Source organism: Leiobunum rupestre, chromosome 10 (genome assembly GCF_980474605.1).
Source record: "Leiobunum rupestre chromosome 10, qqLeiRupe1.1.hap1, whole genome shotgun sequence".
Classification (NCBI taxonomy): Eukaryota; Metazoa; Arthropoda; class Arachnida; order Opiliones; family Sclerosomatidae; genus Leiobunum; species Leiobunum rupestre.
In genome coordinates, this window is record NC_143393.1 from 41,698,892 (window position 1) to 41,712,086 (window position 13,195).

A 13,195-nucleotide genomic window follows, 5' to 3' on the forward strand; every position below is an offset into this window, starting at 1 on the left:
ACGTTTAATTTTCTCAAATTTAATAGAGATAGTTAAATGTATGTTAGATTCTCACGTTATTAAGGTGTTGCTAGCAAAATTAATATCTCAATGTACGGGAAAATGCAAAATTTAAATGACATATTTGAAAGCGGAAATGAAGTGTAGAGAATTAGAAACTATTTGGGGTACTTTCTCACCTTCATGTGTGTATGAATTAAGATCTTTCTGAATTCCCCCAAACATGATCAGTTCTCCTTTACCAAGAACTAGAGAATACAATATTATTTCTTCTAATCCTGAATTGGACTGGTATTGAGGTGGCAACCAAGTCACTTGATTTTCATTTATAACTTTGCTTATGTCCAAAACGTAAAGGCACATGGGATTTTTAGGCGGGGAAGCATTTAGAGAGCAACTTTCTAAAGACGCTGCCTTTGGAATAACGCGGCGGGGAACACTGTTGGATCGTAGGTGACGCAAACGCTGTTCCATCCTGTCTAGGCCTTCCAACTGTCGTTGACGGTTGCGTCGAGCATTAGGGCGAATTGAAAGGGTTGGGCGACTGATTGCCAATTTTGGAGCATTTGTCAAGGGCTTTGTCTCTTGAGAATTGTCAATTGGAGATGTGGAAGTAGAAGATGAAGCAGGCATATCGGAAAGGGAGGTTGTAGAGGAAGAAGACGAAGAGCTTTCACTAACTGGTTGAGAGATATTTGGATGTAAGATTAGATCAGCAGTTGAAAGAGAGTCAAGAGTGGACGAGAGGTTACAGTTTTCAACAACAGGAACATGATTTTGCGTAGATAATGAAGGTAAGCTTGGTGATTTTTCAACCATTTCCTTCACCAGTTTATCACTCGCTTGCGAGGAAGTACTGGCACACGAGGTATCATTTGAGGTAGAAAGAGAAGAGACTCCTTTCTTGGGAGGCAGTTTAGTGGAATGAATTTCTTCATCGTCACTGCTAGATGTATTACTGCCTTTTCTAGCTAAGGTACGACTGAGGTAGCGCTTCAAAACCCCTTTCTTTCCATTTATGTTTGTTTCCCGTTCTGGAACTTCGGATGAAAATTTGGGGACTGGAGGCCTGTAATAAATATATAAGTAAGGTCATTTACATATTATTAAAATTTAATAATTACCTGGCAAAGTTTTCAGCTTGGAGTGGTATCCACAATCGAGTTGGGGCTCTCAAAAGTTGGGGCAAACATGATGGCAATGTCCTTGACCATTGAGCTTTGCTCAATACAACTACTTTGGTGCCCACCTACAAAATAGTTATAAATATCAAATTAAAAACTTTTGCTTACTAAAAGTTAAAATGTCTTATATGAGCTTCCAAAAAGGTTTTGGGAGAAATTACTTCACCACTACTGCCTGGTATTCTGACATTTTTCAAACATCTTTTTGCTCAGGCTACCTTCTAAGTCCAGACATTTGAAAAAATTAAAATTTCCCAGATGTCTGAACTTAGAGCCAGATAAAAAATAACGTGTTAATAAGTATTATATCGTACAATGCAGGCTGGGTGGAAAGTTAGTTGCGGTGCTGAACATTCTTTTTGTTGAATCTCTATTTCTTTCCACTCCCAAATTCCATTTGGGTCGGTGCTTGTTTTCAGGAGCCATATGTCATTGAATAACTAAAAAAAATTAATTTTAATTTCAAACTGAATTTCGTTAAATGGTGTAAATTTACTCTGTTGGGGCCGCCACATCCTCCCACAATAAGCAAATGACAATCATCAATGGTAATCTTGGGTTTAAAAATTTATTTTAAATAATGGAATTGAGAATTTTTTTATTCAATTAATTTTATACTTGTGAATGGCCATATCTTGGAAGAGGTGTGGGTGATGTGGTTTTCTGTTTTAACCAAGACATATTGGTCACATCCAAAACCCAAACCTCATTTGAGCTTAAATAAATATTCATGTTGTTAGTGATGGAAGCTAAAATTAACATTTTTGAGAAACTAACCTAGCGAAAGGTCCCCAACCACTTTGGCAATGCAAACCACCAAACACCACCATTTTACTACCAATCATACTAGCTGTGTGGCCAGCCATACCCGGGCAACTTGTCGGGGTCAAAACTTGAGTCCATCTGTTAGTGATGGTGTTATAAATGTGCAAATGATTAAAGATGAGCCAGGCCTAAAAAATTTAGATGATATTAACACCCAAATTTTTATTTTTGCTGGATTTGCATTTTTTACTTGATGCAAAGGATACGGAGAAGTGTGGGTCCACCCTCCAAATAGAATTAAGCTATCACTATAGCACACCATCGAAGCGCAAGCTTTAGGTGGTGGGTAAGTTCCTGTAGCTAAAGGTCTAATCCATGTGCGCGATCCTAGATCTAACCGCCATAGGTCATTGAAAGTAGTGCTTGCTGTTGTACATCCTCCAAATACAAACATGGAGTCACGCGAAACACAGGAGCTGTGAGAGTATCGTCTAGAAATAGTTGGCGTATCTTCAGCATATTTGTGTTCCCAACATACATTGCGAGCTGTGACAGCATTGTGAAAATCTCTTCTAATTGTACGAACTGTTCCTAAAATTGTAAAAGGTTCTAGGAGATGGGACACCAGCTTCGGTAGACAACAATGTCATTTCTGAAAACCTACCTTTTACAAGATCATACCACGTTTTATTTACTAATAAACATTGTTTTAGATCACGATACGGAGATAAATAACTGAATATATACTCAATAATTGGATGTGGTAAATCTTCAATGGATAAATACATTATTTAATTAAATTTTGACAGATCTAACGCGGTTATTCTTCTGCCTCTGCTATGTGCTATAACAAAAACCAACATTACTCCACTTCCGGTTCAAAAAAAGCAAACAAGAAGAGCTTACACATTTCCCAATAGATGTCGTAAAGCAGCAACAATTCCAGTCTTTCTCTTTAAGAAAGCTTGTAGAACTTCGTACCCTATATTCGAATTCAGAGATATTTACAATTGGCGGTTTTGGTAGCGAAGCGATTACCCACTTCCGGCAAGTGACCTCCTAGAAATAGGTCTCGGTCGAGTCGGTCCAGACCATTGAATTGGGAATAATGCTGCTAGAATTACAATTACGATTTCGGTTGCCATGGTTACGCGGGACCTGTTCTGATAAAACTGTACGAAATTCATCTTTATAATAAGGCGGTAGCGCCATCTATATTTTGTAAAGTTATATGGCTAAAAATATATAATTATTAGCTAACTCACCGTAACTTGAGTTAAAAAGGATCGTGTTGACATAATAAAATTATTTTTAAACAACTTCAAAGGTTTGTTTGTTACGAGAAATCAATACATTTCAATTTCGCATCAGATTCGCGAAAAATTCAATTGCAATATAGTTGCCACCATAAATGCAAAATTTAACCATGGTTAGTTTAAACTAGTCTATAGTAATTACTTACTATTTAATAGTTGCCACCACTAGAGACAGATGCCGCCACGGTAGAACGATAAAGTTGATAAAGTCTCCTTATGGAATGAAATTGATCCCGCGCCAGCCAGATTTAGTTGTACCTCTATTTATTCCCAACTCAATGGTCCAGACTTGGAAATAGGGATATTTTCAACGGGGGCCCTACAGTCTCCCGGCCCCCTTAAGTTAATTTTTAGTGAGGGCCACTGGCCTAGGGGGGTTGAAATGGGGAAAAATTTTAAAATAGGGTTGGAAAATACGAGAATAAAAATTGGTTACGTTACTTACGGAAACATTTATTGACTTTAAAACGTTCACTTTAACGCTAGATTTCGCTCTCGACTAGTGGTAATAAAACACCGTTTCTGAGACGGCGTAAAAAAAAAATTCCGGAAATTTTTTGGGGGCCCCGGTGGCCCGCAGCCCCCTTTCGAATGATTTATTTTAAGGACCACCTGATTTTTTTAAAGAGCCATTGGCCCCAGGACTCCCGCTATTTCCAAGTCTGTTTCGGTCGCTGTAAGCATAGAGAATATATCTATATTCTCTATTCTGTAAGACGCTATCATTCTATAGTTGGTTACCATGGTAGCTATAGAGCGAAGTTTTTAGGAGTTCCGGCAAGAAATGAGTAAACGCTATTGACAACGCGCAAGGCAGTGATTTCGAAAATAGGGGTATATAGAGATCTATGATAGGGTATGAGGTCTATTATCTTTGCTTAGAAATAGTTTTCTAGAAAAATAATGGCGACGTATTTTTTCTTAAAAATAAATTAAAATTAGTTTTCAACTAAGTATAAGTTTAAACTTCGGCAATCATGGAAGAAATAAGAAAACTTGAGTATCTTTCTCTTGTATCGAAAGTCTGCACTGAATTGGAAAACCATTTGGGCTTAAATGATAAAGATTTAGGTAAGACCGTAATAACTAAAATACAAAGGCTTACTGTTTATTATGATTAACATTTGAAAGTATAGTGAACCTTAGTGAACTAACTTGTAAGTGTAAATGTCTCTTATTAAAATTAATTTTGTAATATATATTTTTAGCTGAATTTATTATTGATTTGGCAAATAAAAGCGATACGTTTGAGAAATTCCGAGATTCTCTGGAAAAGAATGGTGCAGAGTTTTCAGTAAGTACTCTTGTTAAGTTTGCAATGTAAAGGATTAAAAAACAATGTTTTTTTTAGTCTCTGCGGCTCTTAATAAGTTTTATTCATAATCAATATTATAAATTTATGTATGGTTTTTATCATTCACTACCTATAGGACTCTTTGACATCTAATTTACTAAGAATCATTCAACATATGAGGCCAAAGAGTTCTGATGTTAAAGATGATAAACCTGTTTTTGATAGAAAACCATCATATGCATTTAAAACTGATTTGGAATTGAAGAAAGAAAAATTTCCTTATTTAGCAATGCCAAATAATCCAAATATCAAGGTATGTAACAAAATTGTACTTTATTTGAGTGTTTCAACAAAACTATTGATTGTAATATCATTTAGGCAATGTTAGATGATAAAGATGAGAAAATAGTAGCAGATGCTTTTGCAGAATTGGAAGCTTTAGCTACAGAGCAAAAGTAATTTTCTTCATTGCTTTTTCTATAATTTTTTTAAGTGTTTTTTTCATAAAAATTATGATTTGTTTTTGACATAATAGACCCCAAAAAGTAAGAGCAACGTCGCCTGAAACTAGAACAAAACACAGAAGTCGTAGTCGAGAGAGAAGAAGACATAGATCCAGGAGTCACTCGCCCAGAGGAAGGGATAGATCCAGTAGTAGATCTAGAGATAGGAAACATCATAGAAGTAGGAGGTCGAGAAGCAGATCAAGGAGCCGAGATCGTAGTAAAAGACACAGAGACCGTTCTCATGAAAAACCAGCCCCATTACCAACTGAACCTGTCGTAGGACAAGTATGTCATTTTTTTATTTTTTTCACCTAATTTTTGACATTTTAAAACTAATATTTCCTTTTCTTTAGATATACAACGGAAAAGTTGCAAATATTATGCAATTTGGCTGTTTTGTGCAACTTGAAGGTTTGAGAAAAAGATGGGAAGGCCTAGTTCACGTTTCTCAAGTAATTTATCTTTAATGTAATATAATATCATGTTTAAGATTAGTTTTAATATATTATTTTAAATTATAGTTAAGAAGAGAAGGACGGGTCACAAATGTAAGTGATGTAGTGCAACGGGGTCAGAGAGTTAAAGTAAAAGTTCTATCTTTTACTGGTCAAAAAACAAGTTTATCCATGAAAGTACGTTAATCTTTTCCACTTTGAAGTTTTGTCATGAAAATAAATTGAATAATGTTAAATCTTAGGATGTGGATCAAGAATCTGGTGAAGATTTGAACCCAGTTCGATCTGGTGGTTCTGGAAATGATCAGAGATCTGAGGAAGAAATGAGGAACCCAGATCGTCCTTTCAGTCTACCGCTTTTGACCAAACCTGATGAGGACGATATGGACAATAGAAAAAGAGTTCAACGAATTTCATCTCCTGAAAAGTGGGAAATCAAACAAGTAAGTTAAAAACAAAGTGTATATCTTTCTTAAAATATTTTACTAACCTAATGTGATTGTAGATGATGGCTGCAAATTGCATTGATAAATCTGAGCTTCCTGATTTTGACGAAGTAACTGGAATTATGCCTAAAGATGAAGATGATGGTAAGATTCAAACATTTTAAATAATTTGGTTTCAAAACTGTAGGTATGTGCTAGTAATAGATTTTGTTAGAGTTTTTTCTTGAGCTTCGAGCCGAGTAATTTGAAAAGTCGAGGCCTAGGCTTAACTTTCGAGTACTCGAAACTATTATTCTTGCCTAAGCACTACTCGCGAGCTTTTAAAAATGGCGGGGAAAGCTACTAAAAAAATTCCCTTGGCCCCTCTTTAATTGAGTGAGGTACAATTCCTAGTTGTTTCTGATTGGTCACTAATTTTATACGTAGAAAACGAAACCAAAACCATAAATTACATAATGTGGGGTGCCGTATCTGTTTGGCAGTTCAACAGTCCACTATTTTCTTGTTGTAATACCTTGTGTCGCCAGTTATTAATTCACAACTATGACTACAAATAAACGTAAAAGATCCTGCAGTAAATATTCTTTTATTGAAGAAATAGTAGAACCTAGTGATAGAGCTGTAACCCTAATTATTCAAGTACTAGAAACACCCTTTTTAAGCTAAGGCTAATTATTCTAATACTTGAAACCACTTTTTAAGTTAAGCCTAAAAGCTCGAAAGCTTTATAAAATTTTGAAGCTCGGCTCGAAACTCAAAAATCAAGACTCACACATGCCTAATAATTTTGTTATAAAACTGTTATTTTCAATATAATTTTTAATCAATGCAGATGAGGATTTGGAGATAGAGCTGGTGGAAGAAGAACCGTCTTTCCTTAGAGGTCACGGACGAGCAAATACGCAAGATTTAAGTCCGGTTAGAATTGTAAAAGTAAGTACTTAATTGCATTGTTGTACAAAGGAAACCATAAATCAATAACTAACAGCTCAAATTTAATTTAGAATCCGGATGGTTCACTAGCGCAAGCTGCCATGATGCAGTCAGCCTTAGCCAAAGAGAGAAGAGAGCAGAAACAACAGCAAAGGGAGGCTGATATGGACTCGATACCAACAGGGCTCAATAAACATTGGATTGATCCAATGCCAGATGGTATTAATATTCGTTTATTTCTGTTTTTATCAGTTTTCCAAGCTCTTTTTTTTTAACATTAAACTTCCATAGCTGAGGGTAGAACTCTAGCTGCCAATATGAGAGGAATTGGTTTGATGGGCCAGGAATTACCAGAATGGAAGAAACACATTACTGGAGGGTCAAAAGCTTCTTATGGAAAGAAAACGCAACTAACTATCTTGGAACAAAGACAAACATTGCCTATTTATAGGCTGAAAGACGAACTTGTTAAAGTAAGTCATTTAATTTTTCTAAATATTAGAAATTTTTTTACTTCAATTTTTTTTTTCAAAATTTAGGCTGTTACTGATAATCAAATTTTAATTGTAATTGGTGAAACTGGTTCGGGAAAAACCACTCAAATAACCCAATATTTGGCTGAGGCTGGTTTTACAAGCAGGGGCAAGATTGGCTGCACTCAACCAAGGCGTGTCGCAGCAATGTCTGTTGCTAAGAGAGTTGCCGAAGAATTTGGTTGTCGGCTAGGGCAGGAAGTCGGTTACACAATTCGTTTCGAAGACTGCACCAGCCCTGAAACAGCCATCAAATACATGACAGATGGTATGTTGTTGAGAGAATGTTTGGTGGATTCAGATTTGAAAGGCTACTCTGTGGTCATGTTGGATGAAGCCCATGAAAGAACCATTCACACCGATGTCCTGTTTGGTCTACTCAAAGGAGTAAGGCATTTTTCGCCGACTTTATTTTGTTTCTAACTTTTCTTTATTAATTTCACTATTCTAAACCATGTTGATTTCAGGCTGTTAAAAAGAGACCAGAACTGAAACTGATTGTAACCTCAGCCACTTTAGATGCTGTGAAGTTTTCCCAGTATTTTTATGAAGCTGTAAGTTATCAAGTTAATTTGTAAGAGATGTTGAGATGTATTAAAATTTTTATTGATTTGTAGCCTATTTTCACTATTCCTGGAAGAACGTACCCTGTCGAAATTTTGTACACAAAGGAACCTGAAACTGACTATTTAGACGCATCATTGATTACGGTCATGCAAATTCACCTGACGGAACCACCTGGTGATATTTTGCTCTTCTTAACTGGTCAGGAAGAAATTGACACTGCTTGCGAGATTCTCTACGAAAGGATGAAATCCCTGGGTCCGGAAGTTCCTGAATTGATCATTTTGCCCGTGTACTCTGCCCTTCCTAGTGAAATGCAAACCAGAATTTTTGAACCTGCCCCTCCTGGTTCCAGAAAAGTATGTTACCGTTGTGCTTATAAAATAGGGAGTTTAGCAAATATTAGCTGCGTTCAGTAACTCTTAAAAAGCTCAGCGCTAAGCTAAATGGTCAGCGGTTTTTTACTGAACGGGTAGCCGCCTTACTCTAGAAGGTTGGGTAACGTGCCTTTGGAGGCCTTAGAACGGACTACACAATAATTATCCTATTATAATGAGATACTAATACTTCTTAGAAAGGAATACAACCTTGCAGCCACTGGGGGAAATACTATAACTGACTAGCAGGCTAGCTGGGAGTCAACCACTCCTGACTTCTACTAACCACTGCTTCTCTCTGCTTATCTCCTTTTATACTAACCCCACACCAGATAAGGGCCTGGCCATTTGGCCTACTAACATTATGGCTGCCACTGACCATGTTGGCTACACTTGGTATGCATTGGTTGGAGACGCATGACTTCTTCAACATCTCGGCCAAACAGATTCGTAAATTTGTGTCGGAAGTAGGACTTTTTACCTGAAGTCACAGGCTAGGGGTTGCTTGCCACCTCTTTCAATAATAATACTGAACAGGTTTTTTTACTTCTGTTTTGACATTACGTTGCACGGCTGTTGAGCAACAAAGTCATGGGCTGTAAGAGCAGGTTCTTCCGTTGCTCAACGGTAACGTGACATTGCAGCACGTAGTAAGGCTAGCTGCAGACGCTGCAACAGACGATATTTTACAAAATTTACAACAAGCGTATAAAGCGTTCAACAAGATCCTGTGTCACGTTAGCAACGGTCTTAACGAAAATAATTTTTCAGATACTTCATTGAGAGTTACTGAATGCAGTCATTATACAAATTGATTTCATTGATTTTAGGTTGTTATTGCAACGAATATCGCGGAAACGTCTTTAACAATTGATGGAATTTACTACGTGGTTGATCCTGGTTTTGTCAAACAGAAAGTGTATAATTCCAAAACTGGAATGGATTCTCTCGTTGTAACTCCAATATCTCAAGCTCAAGCTAAGCAAAGAGCTGGTCGGGCTGGGCGTACAGGCCCTGGGAAATGCTACAGACTTTATACAGAGAGAGCCTACAGAGACGAAATGTTAACTACCCCTGTTCCAGAGATTCAGAGGACCAATTTAGCATCCACCGTGCTGCAGTTGAAAGCTATGGGTATTAATGACCTGCTTTCATTTGATTTTATGGATGCACCACCTACCGAAGTAATTATTTTTATTTATAATTGGTGCATTGATTGGTCTTTGGTAAGGTTAAGGCCAAAAATTAATGTAATTTGTTATTTTTCAATAGTCTTTGATTATGGCTTTGGAACAATTACATTCTTTAAGTGCTCTGGACGATGAAGGCCTTTTAACAAGATTGGGACGTAGAGTAAGTATTTTTAGGTTTTAATATTGTTTTTAACTGAACAATAATGAACTTTAAATGTTAATTAGATGGCTGAATTTCCCTTGGAACCGAACTTGGCCAAAATGCTTATTATGTCAGTACATTTGTCGTGTAGTGAGGAAATTTTGACTGTTGTATCCATGCTTTCAGTGCAAAATGTTTTTTACAGACCAAAAGTAAGTATTTCAATTCAATTCATTATGCATAGTAATTTATATATTGTAAAGCAACTTGTCCGCGTGCATGCAAATTTTTAAATTCCAAAAAAATTTTAACAATTATATAATAAACACATTTTAAACAGTTGCATAAAAAAACACAGTAATTAAATAATACAATTGAAAAAAGATCAAATTTAAACAATTAATTACCACATTAACACCTTACATAAAAATTTCAGTATTAAAAAATTATTTTATGTAAAGATTTTTAGTACTTAGTATAAGGTTTTTTATTTTATATTTTTTCTTAAAAAGTGACTTCTAATATTGTAAATTTAACTTTCCAGCATATTTAACCCTGTAAAAAACACAGAAGAAAGGGCACTTTCAATAAATCACTTATGCAGGTTTTAGTTTCAGGGGCAATGAATCTATTATATTCTTAGAAAAACGACTTTATTAGACAGCATGGTGCCATCTACTAATAGCAAAGGAAGCTAAAATTCCAAATAGCGAAACCATAACATTGTCAGAGAACCATTGTAGAATATTATAATTAGACAACTTATAGTCTATTAAGTGGACTTTAACCTAAATTATATATCCCATATTTTGTATTGTTTAAAAATACCATAATTTATTGTCAAATTTACAAAGCAGTCAAGTGAGGGGTACTTTGTAAATTGTATTGTAGCTTAAATATCTTGTTTTGATTTCAACACTAGCGACATCTATTGAAAAAAGAGCTACTTCATATCAGGCTTGGAAATAAGGTTTATTTCTAAACTGGTCTATTTGGCCAGTGACTCCCAACTCTTGAATTATTTAAGTGGTCACGTAGACCAGTTGGTTAATAATACGGTAGATAATTTTTAATTAATAAACTGGACACTGTATCAGTGAACCCCTAGCTTTTGAATAAAAAAACTGGTCCGAGCAATTAATAAACTGGTCTTTGACCCAGTGACCACCACTTATTTCCAAGCCTGCTTCATATCGAGCTGGCACTTGCTTTAAGTTATCAGTAGAAGTATTTCCTTATATGGAAATACCATAAGAAAGCGAAGAGTCAAAAAGAGCATAGTAGATCTCTATAAGAAACGTACTCTATTTTTTTTTTAATAATCAGTTAGGATAATACCCAAGGCCAAATTCATCTAGTATCTTTTATTGCCTTTAACTTAGGTGGTAACCCCTTCATGCCAAGCGAGCCAACAACTCCTTACACCCACTACTACCGTTAACATTTACAAATTTTTATGGAAAGGGGAAACTGACAAACTCTGGGAAAACCCCTTTAATTAGTGGGGAGAGAACTTGCAAACTCAACGCAGGAGTGGTTCCGATTTTCACCCAGTGCCACCAGCTGGTACTGAACCTGGCTCCTCTCGCTGCGAGGCGAAAATGCTGATCACTCCGCCACCTCACCGTTGAACAACCCTATTTATTGCAATACTTTTAAATTTGTAGGATAAACAAGCGTTGGCCGATCAGAAGAAAGCCAAATTCAACCAAGCTGAAGGTGATCATTTAACACTCTTGGCAGTGTACAACTCGTGGAAAAATAATAAATTTTCCAATGCTTGGTGTTACGAGAACTTTGTGCAGATCAGGACTCTGAAACGGGCTCAAGATGTTCGTAAACAGTTGCTCGGCATAATGGACAGGCATAAGTTGGATGTAGTGTCTTGCGGAAAGAATACGGCTCGTGTTCAGAAGGCTATATGCAGTGGTTTCTTCAGAAATGCCTCTAAAAAGGACCCTCAAGAAGGTTATCGAACTTTAGTTGATGGTCAAGTTGTGTATATTCATCCTTCTAGTGCTTTGTTCAACAGACAACCAGAGTGGTATGTACAATTTAATGTTTAAGTTACTGTTAGAAGTATTTGGGCCCCTGAAGGATGCATTGGTGTTGAAAAAACTAATTATTTGTTATTCACCATATTTATTTTGGCTTAACTGCGAATCCATTTCCGTAAAGCAAGAAAAATAGTTTAATTTTCGAGTAAAAAAGTTAACATACATGAGTAGCAGATGGTTGGAAAGCTCAGTGTCTTAATGGGGTAGGCTGACCATTACTTGAAAAACCAAATTCCCTCTTTGTGATTTATTTCATGGTAAATTACCAAATTCCCAAGGTGACATTTTTAACTCTCGCTGAAAAAGTTTTAAGAGTACGCCTATAGTTTACTTACAGGGGGTGTGCAAAATATATGGTTATGCCAAGTAATTCAGTCGAGTAAATGATTTGTCAAATCGAATAACCCTTGAATATTTGTTTTGCCTGTTCAAAAAGTTTAATATCCGAAAAGATTGGTAGAAAAAATTTGGTATTTCAAATACCAAAACTGGTTTAAAAACTGTTTTTTTATTTAAATTGATTGCTCAGTTTCAGTTTGTGGTTTTATGTGGCTTAATTGGAGTGTTTTGAAATTTTCTACAACAGCTAAATAAAACTAAAGAAAAATTAAAATTTTTTTCATTAGAAAAATATTTTATGTTTGATCAGATAACTGGCCCTGTTTTTTCCAACAAAAATATTCAACTAAACCATTCAACATGATAAATATTCGATTTGGTATTTGACGTCGGTAGAACACAAATATTTGATATTCGCTTGATCCCAATAAAATGGTATTTGTCTGAAGACCTCTAATTACCTATGGTTTGTCATTTTAGAACTCTTAAGAATTGTTTAAATTAGCGCCATCTAGTATATATAAAAGCATTAAAATTGAACCTTTTATGGCTTAGCTCTAAATGTTTGTTTATCTCATGTAATTTGTGAATTCGCCTAAAGCAAATCCATCCAAAATTTATTGAGTAAAAATGCTATATTTTTCCAGGGTGGTGTATCACGAATTGGTGCTTACAACCAAGGAGTACATGAGGGAAGTCACCACAATCGACCCTAAGTGGATGGTGGAATTCGCACCAGCTTTTTATAAGTTCGCCGATCCGACGAAGCTGAGCAAGCATAAGAAGCAGTTGAGACTGGAACCATTGTACAACAAATACGAGGAACCCAATGCCTGGAGAATATCACGAGTGAGACGAAGGAGAAACTAATTTGATGTCCACCGTTTATTGTTTTAATTTACCATTGTAAATAACTGTTAAGCCGCTCCATTCATCCTAAGATATAACATATTTATGGAATAAATGATGACTTTCTATACAATATTTTACTGGTTTTTAAAACTTGACCCTTGGTCTTCTATTCAAACGTTTTGTAGTGTGGGCTTTAGCAACTTGTTTTTGGTACAACGCGGTAAGAACATGATATATTT

At 35.9% G+C, this 13,195-nt stretch overlaps 2 protein-coding genes across 4 annotated transcripts; one reads left to right on the forward strand and one right to left on the reverse strand.

The window, feature by feature from the left end:
• On the reverse strand, positions 1-3,022 carry LOC149925904 (F-box only protein 42-like). Of its 3 annotated transcripts, XM_090161095.1 has the most exons (11): positions 2,992-3,022; positions 2,856-2,931; positions 2,614-2,793; positions 2,200-2,540; positions 1,962-2,137; positions 1,803-1,899; positions 1,681-1,737; positions 1,499-1,624; positions 1,125-1,249; positions 753-1,069; positions 1-680 (listed from the first exon to the last, which is right to left on the reverse strand). In XM_090161095.1, exons 3-11 carry the CDS (start codon positions 2,735-2,737, stop codon positions 112-114), a joined length of 1,932 nt encoding a protein of 643 aa, XP_090017221.1. In that variant the 5' UTR covers positions 2,738-2,793; positions 2,856-2,931; positions 2,992-3,022; the 3' UTR covers positions 1-111. The 3 variants fall into 3 exon arrangements, with proteins under 3 accessions (XP_090017221.1, XP_090017219.1, XP_090017220.1); XM_090161093.1 differs by having other exon boundaries at positions 1-1,069; positions 2,992-3,020; XM_090161094.1 differs by lacking the exons at positions 2,856-2,931; positions 2,992-3,022 and having other exon boundaries at positions 1-1,069; positions 2,614-2,800.
• A 1,144-nt stretch (positions 3,023-4,166) lies between these two features.
• On the forward strand, positions 4,167-13,088 carry pea (ATP-dependent RNA helicase pea). Its single transcript, XM_090159742.1, has 20 exons — positions 4,167-4,336; positions 4,474-4,559; positions 4,696-4,872; positions 4,938-5,014; positions 5,095-5,350; positions 5,419-5,517; positions 5,587-5,697; positions 5,763-5,963; positions 6,026-6,110; positions 6,799-6,899; positions 6,971-7,118; positions 7,191-7,372; positions 7,439-7,819; positions 7,900-7,986; positions 8,050-8,355; positions 9,204-9,557; positions 9,646-9,726; positions 9,792-9,920; positions 11,376-11,752; positions 12,752-13,088. Exons 1-20 carry the CDS (start codon positions 4,243-4,245, stop codon positions 12,972-12,974), a joined length of 3,555 nt encoding a protein of 1,184 aa, XP_090015868.1. The 5' UTR covers positions 4,167-4,242; the 3' UTR covers positions 12,975-13,088.
• Positions 13,089-13,195: the final 107 nt, after the last annotated feature.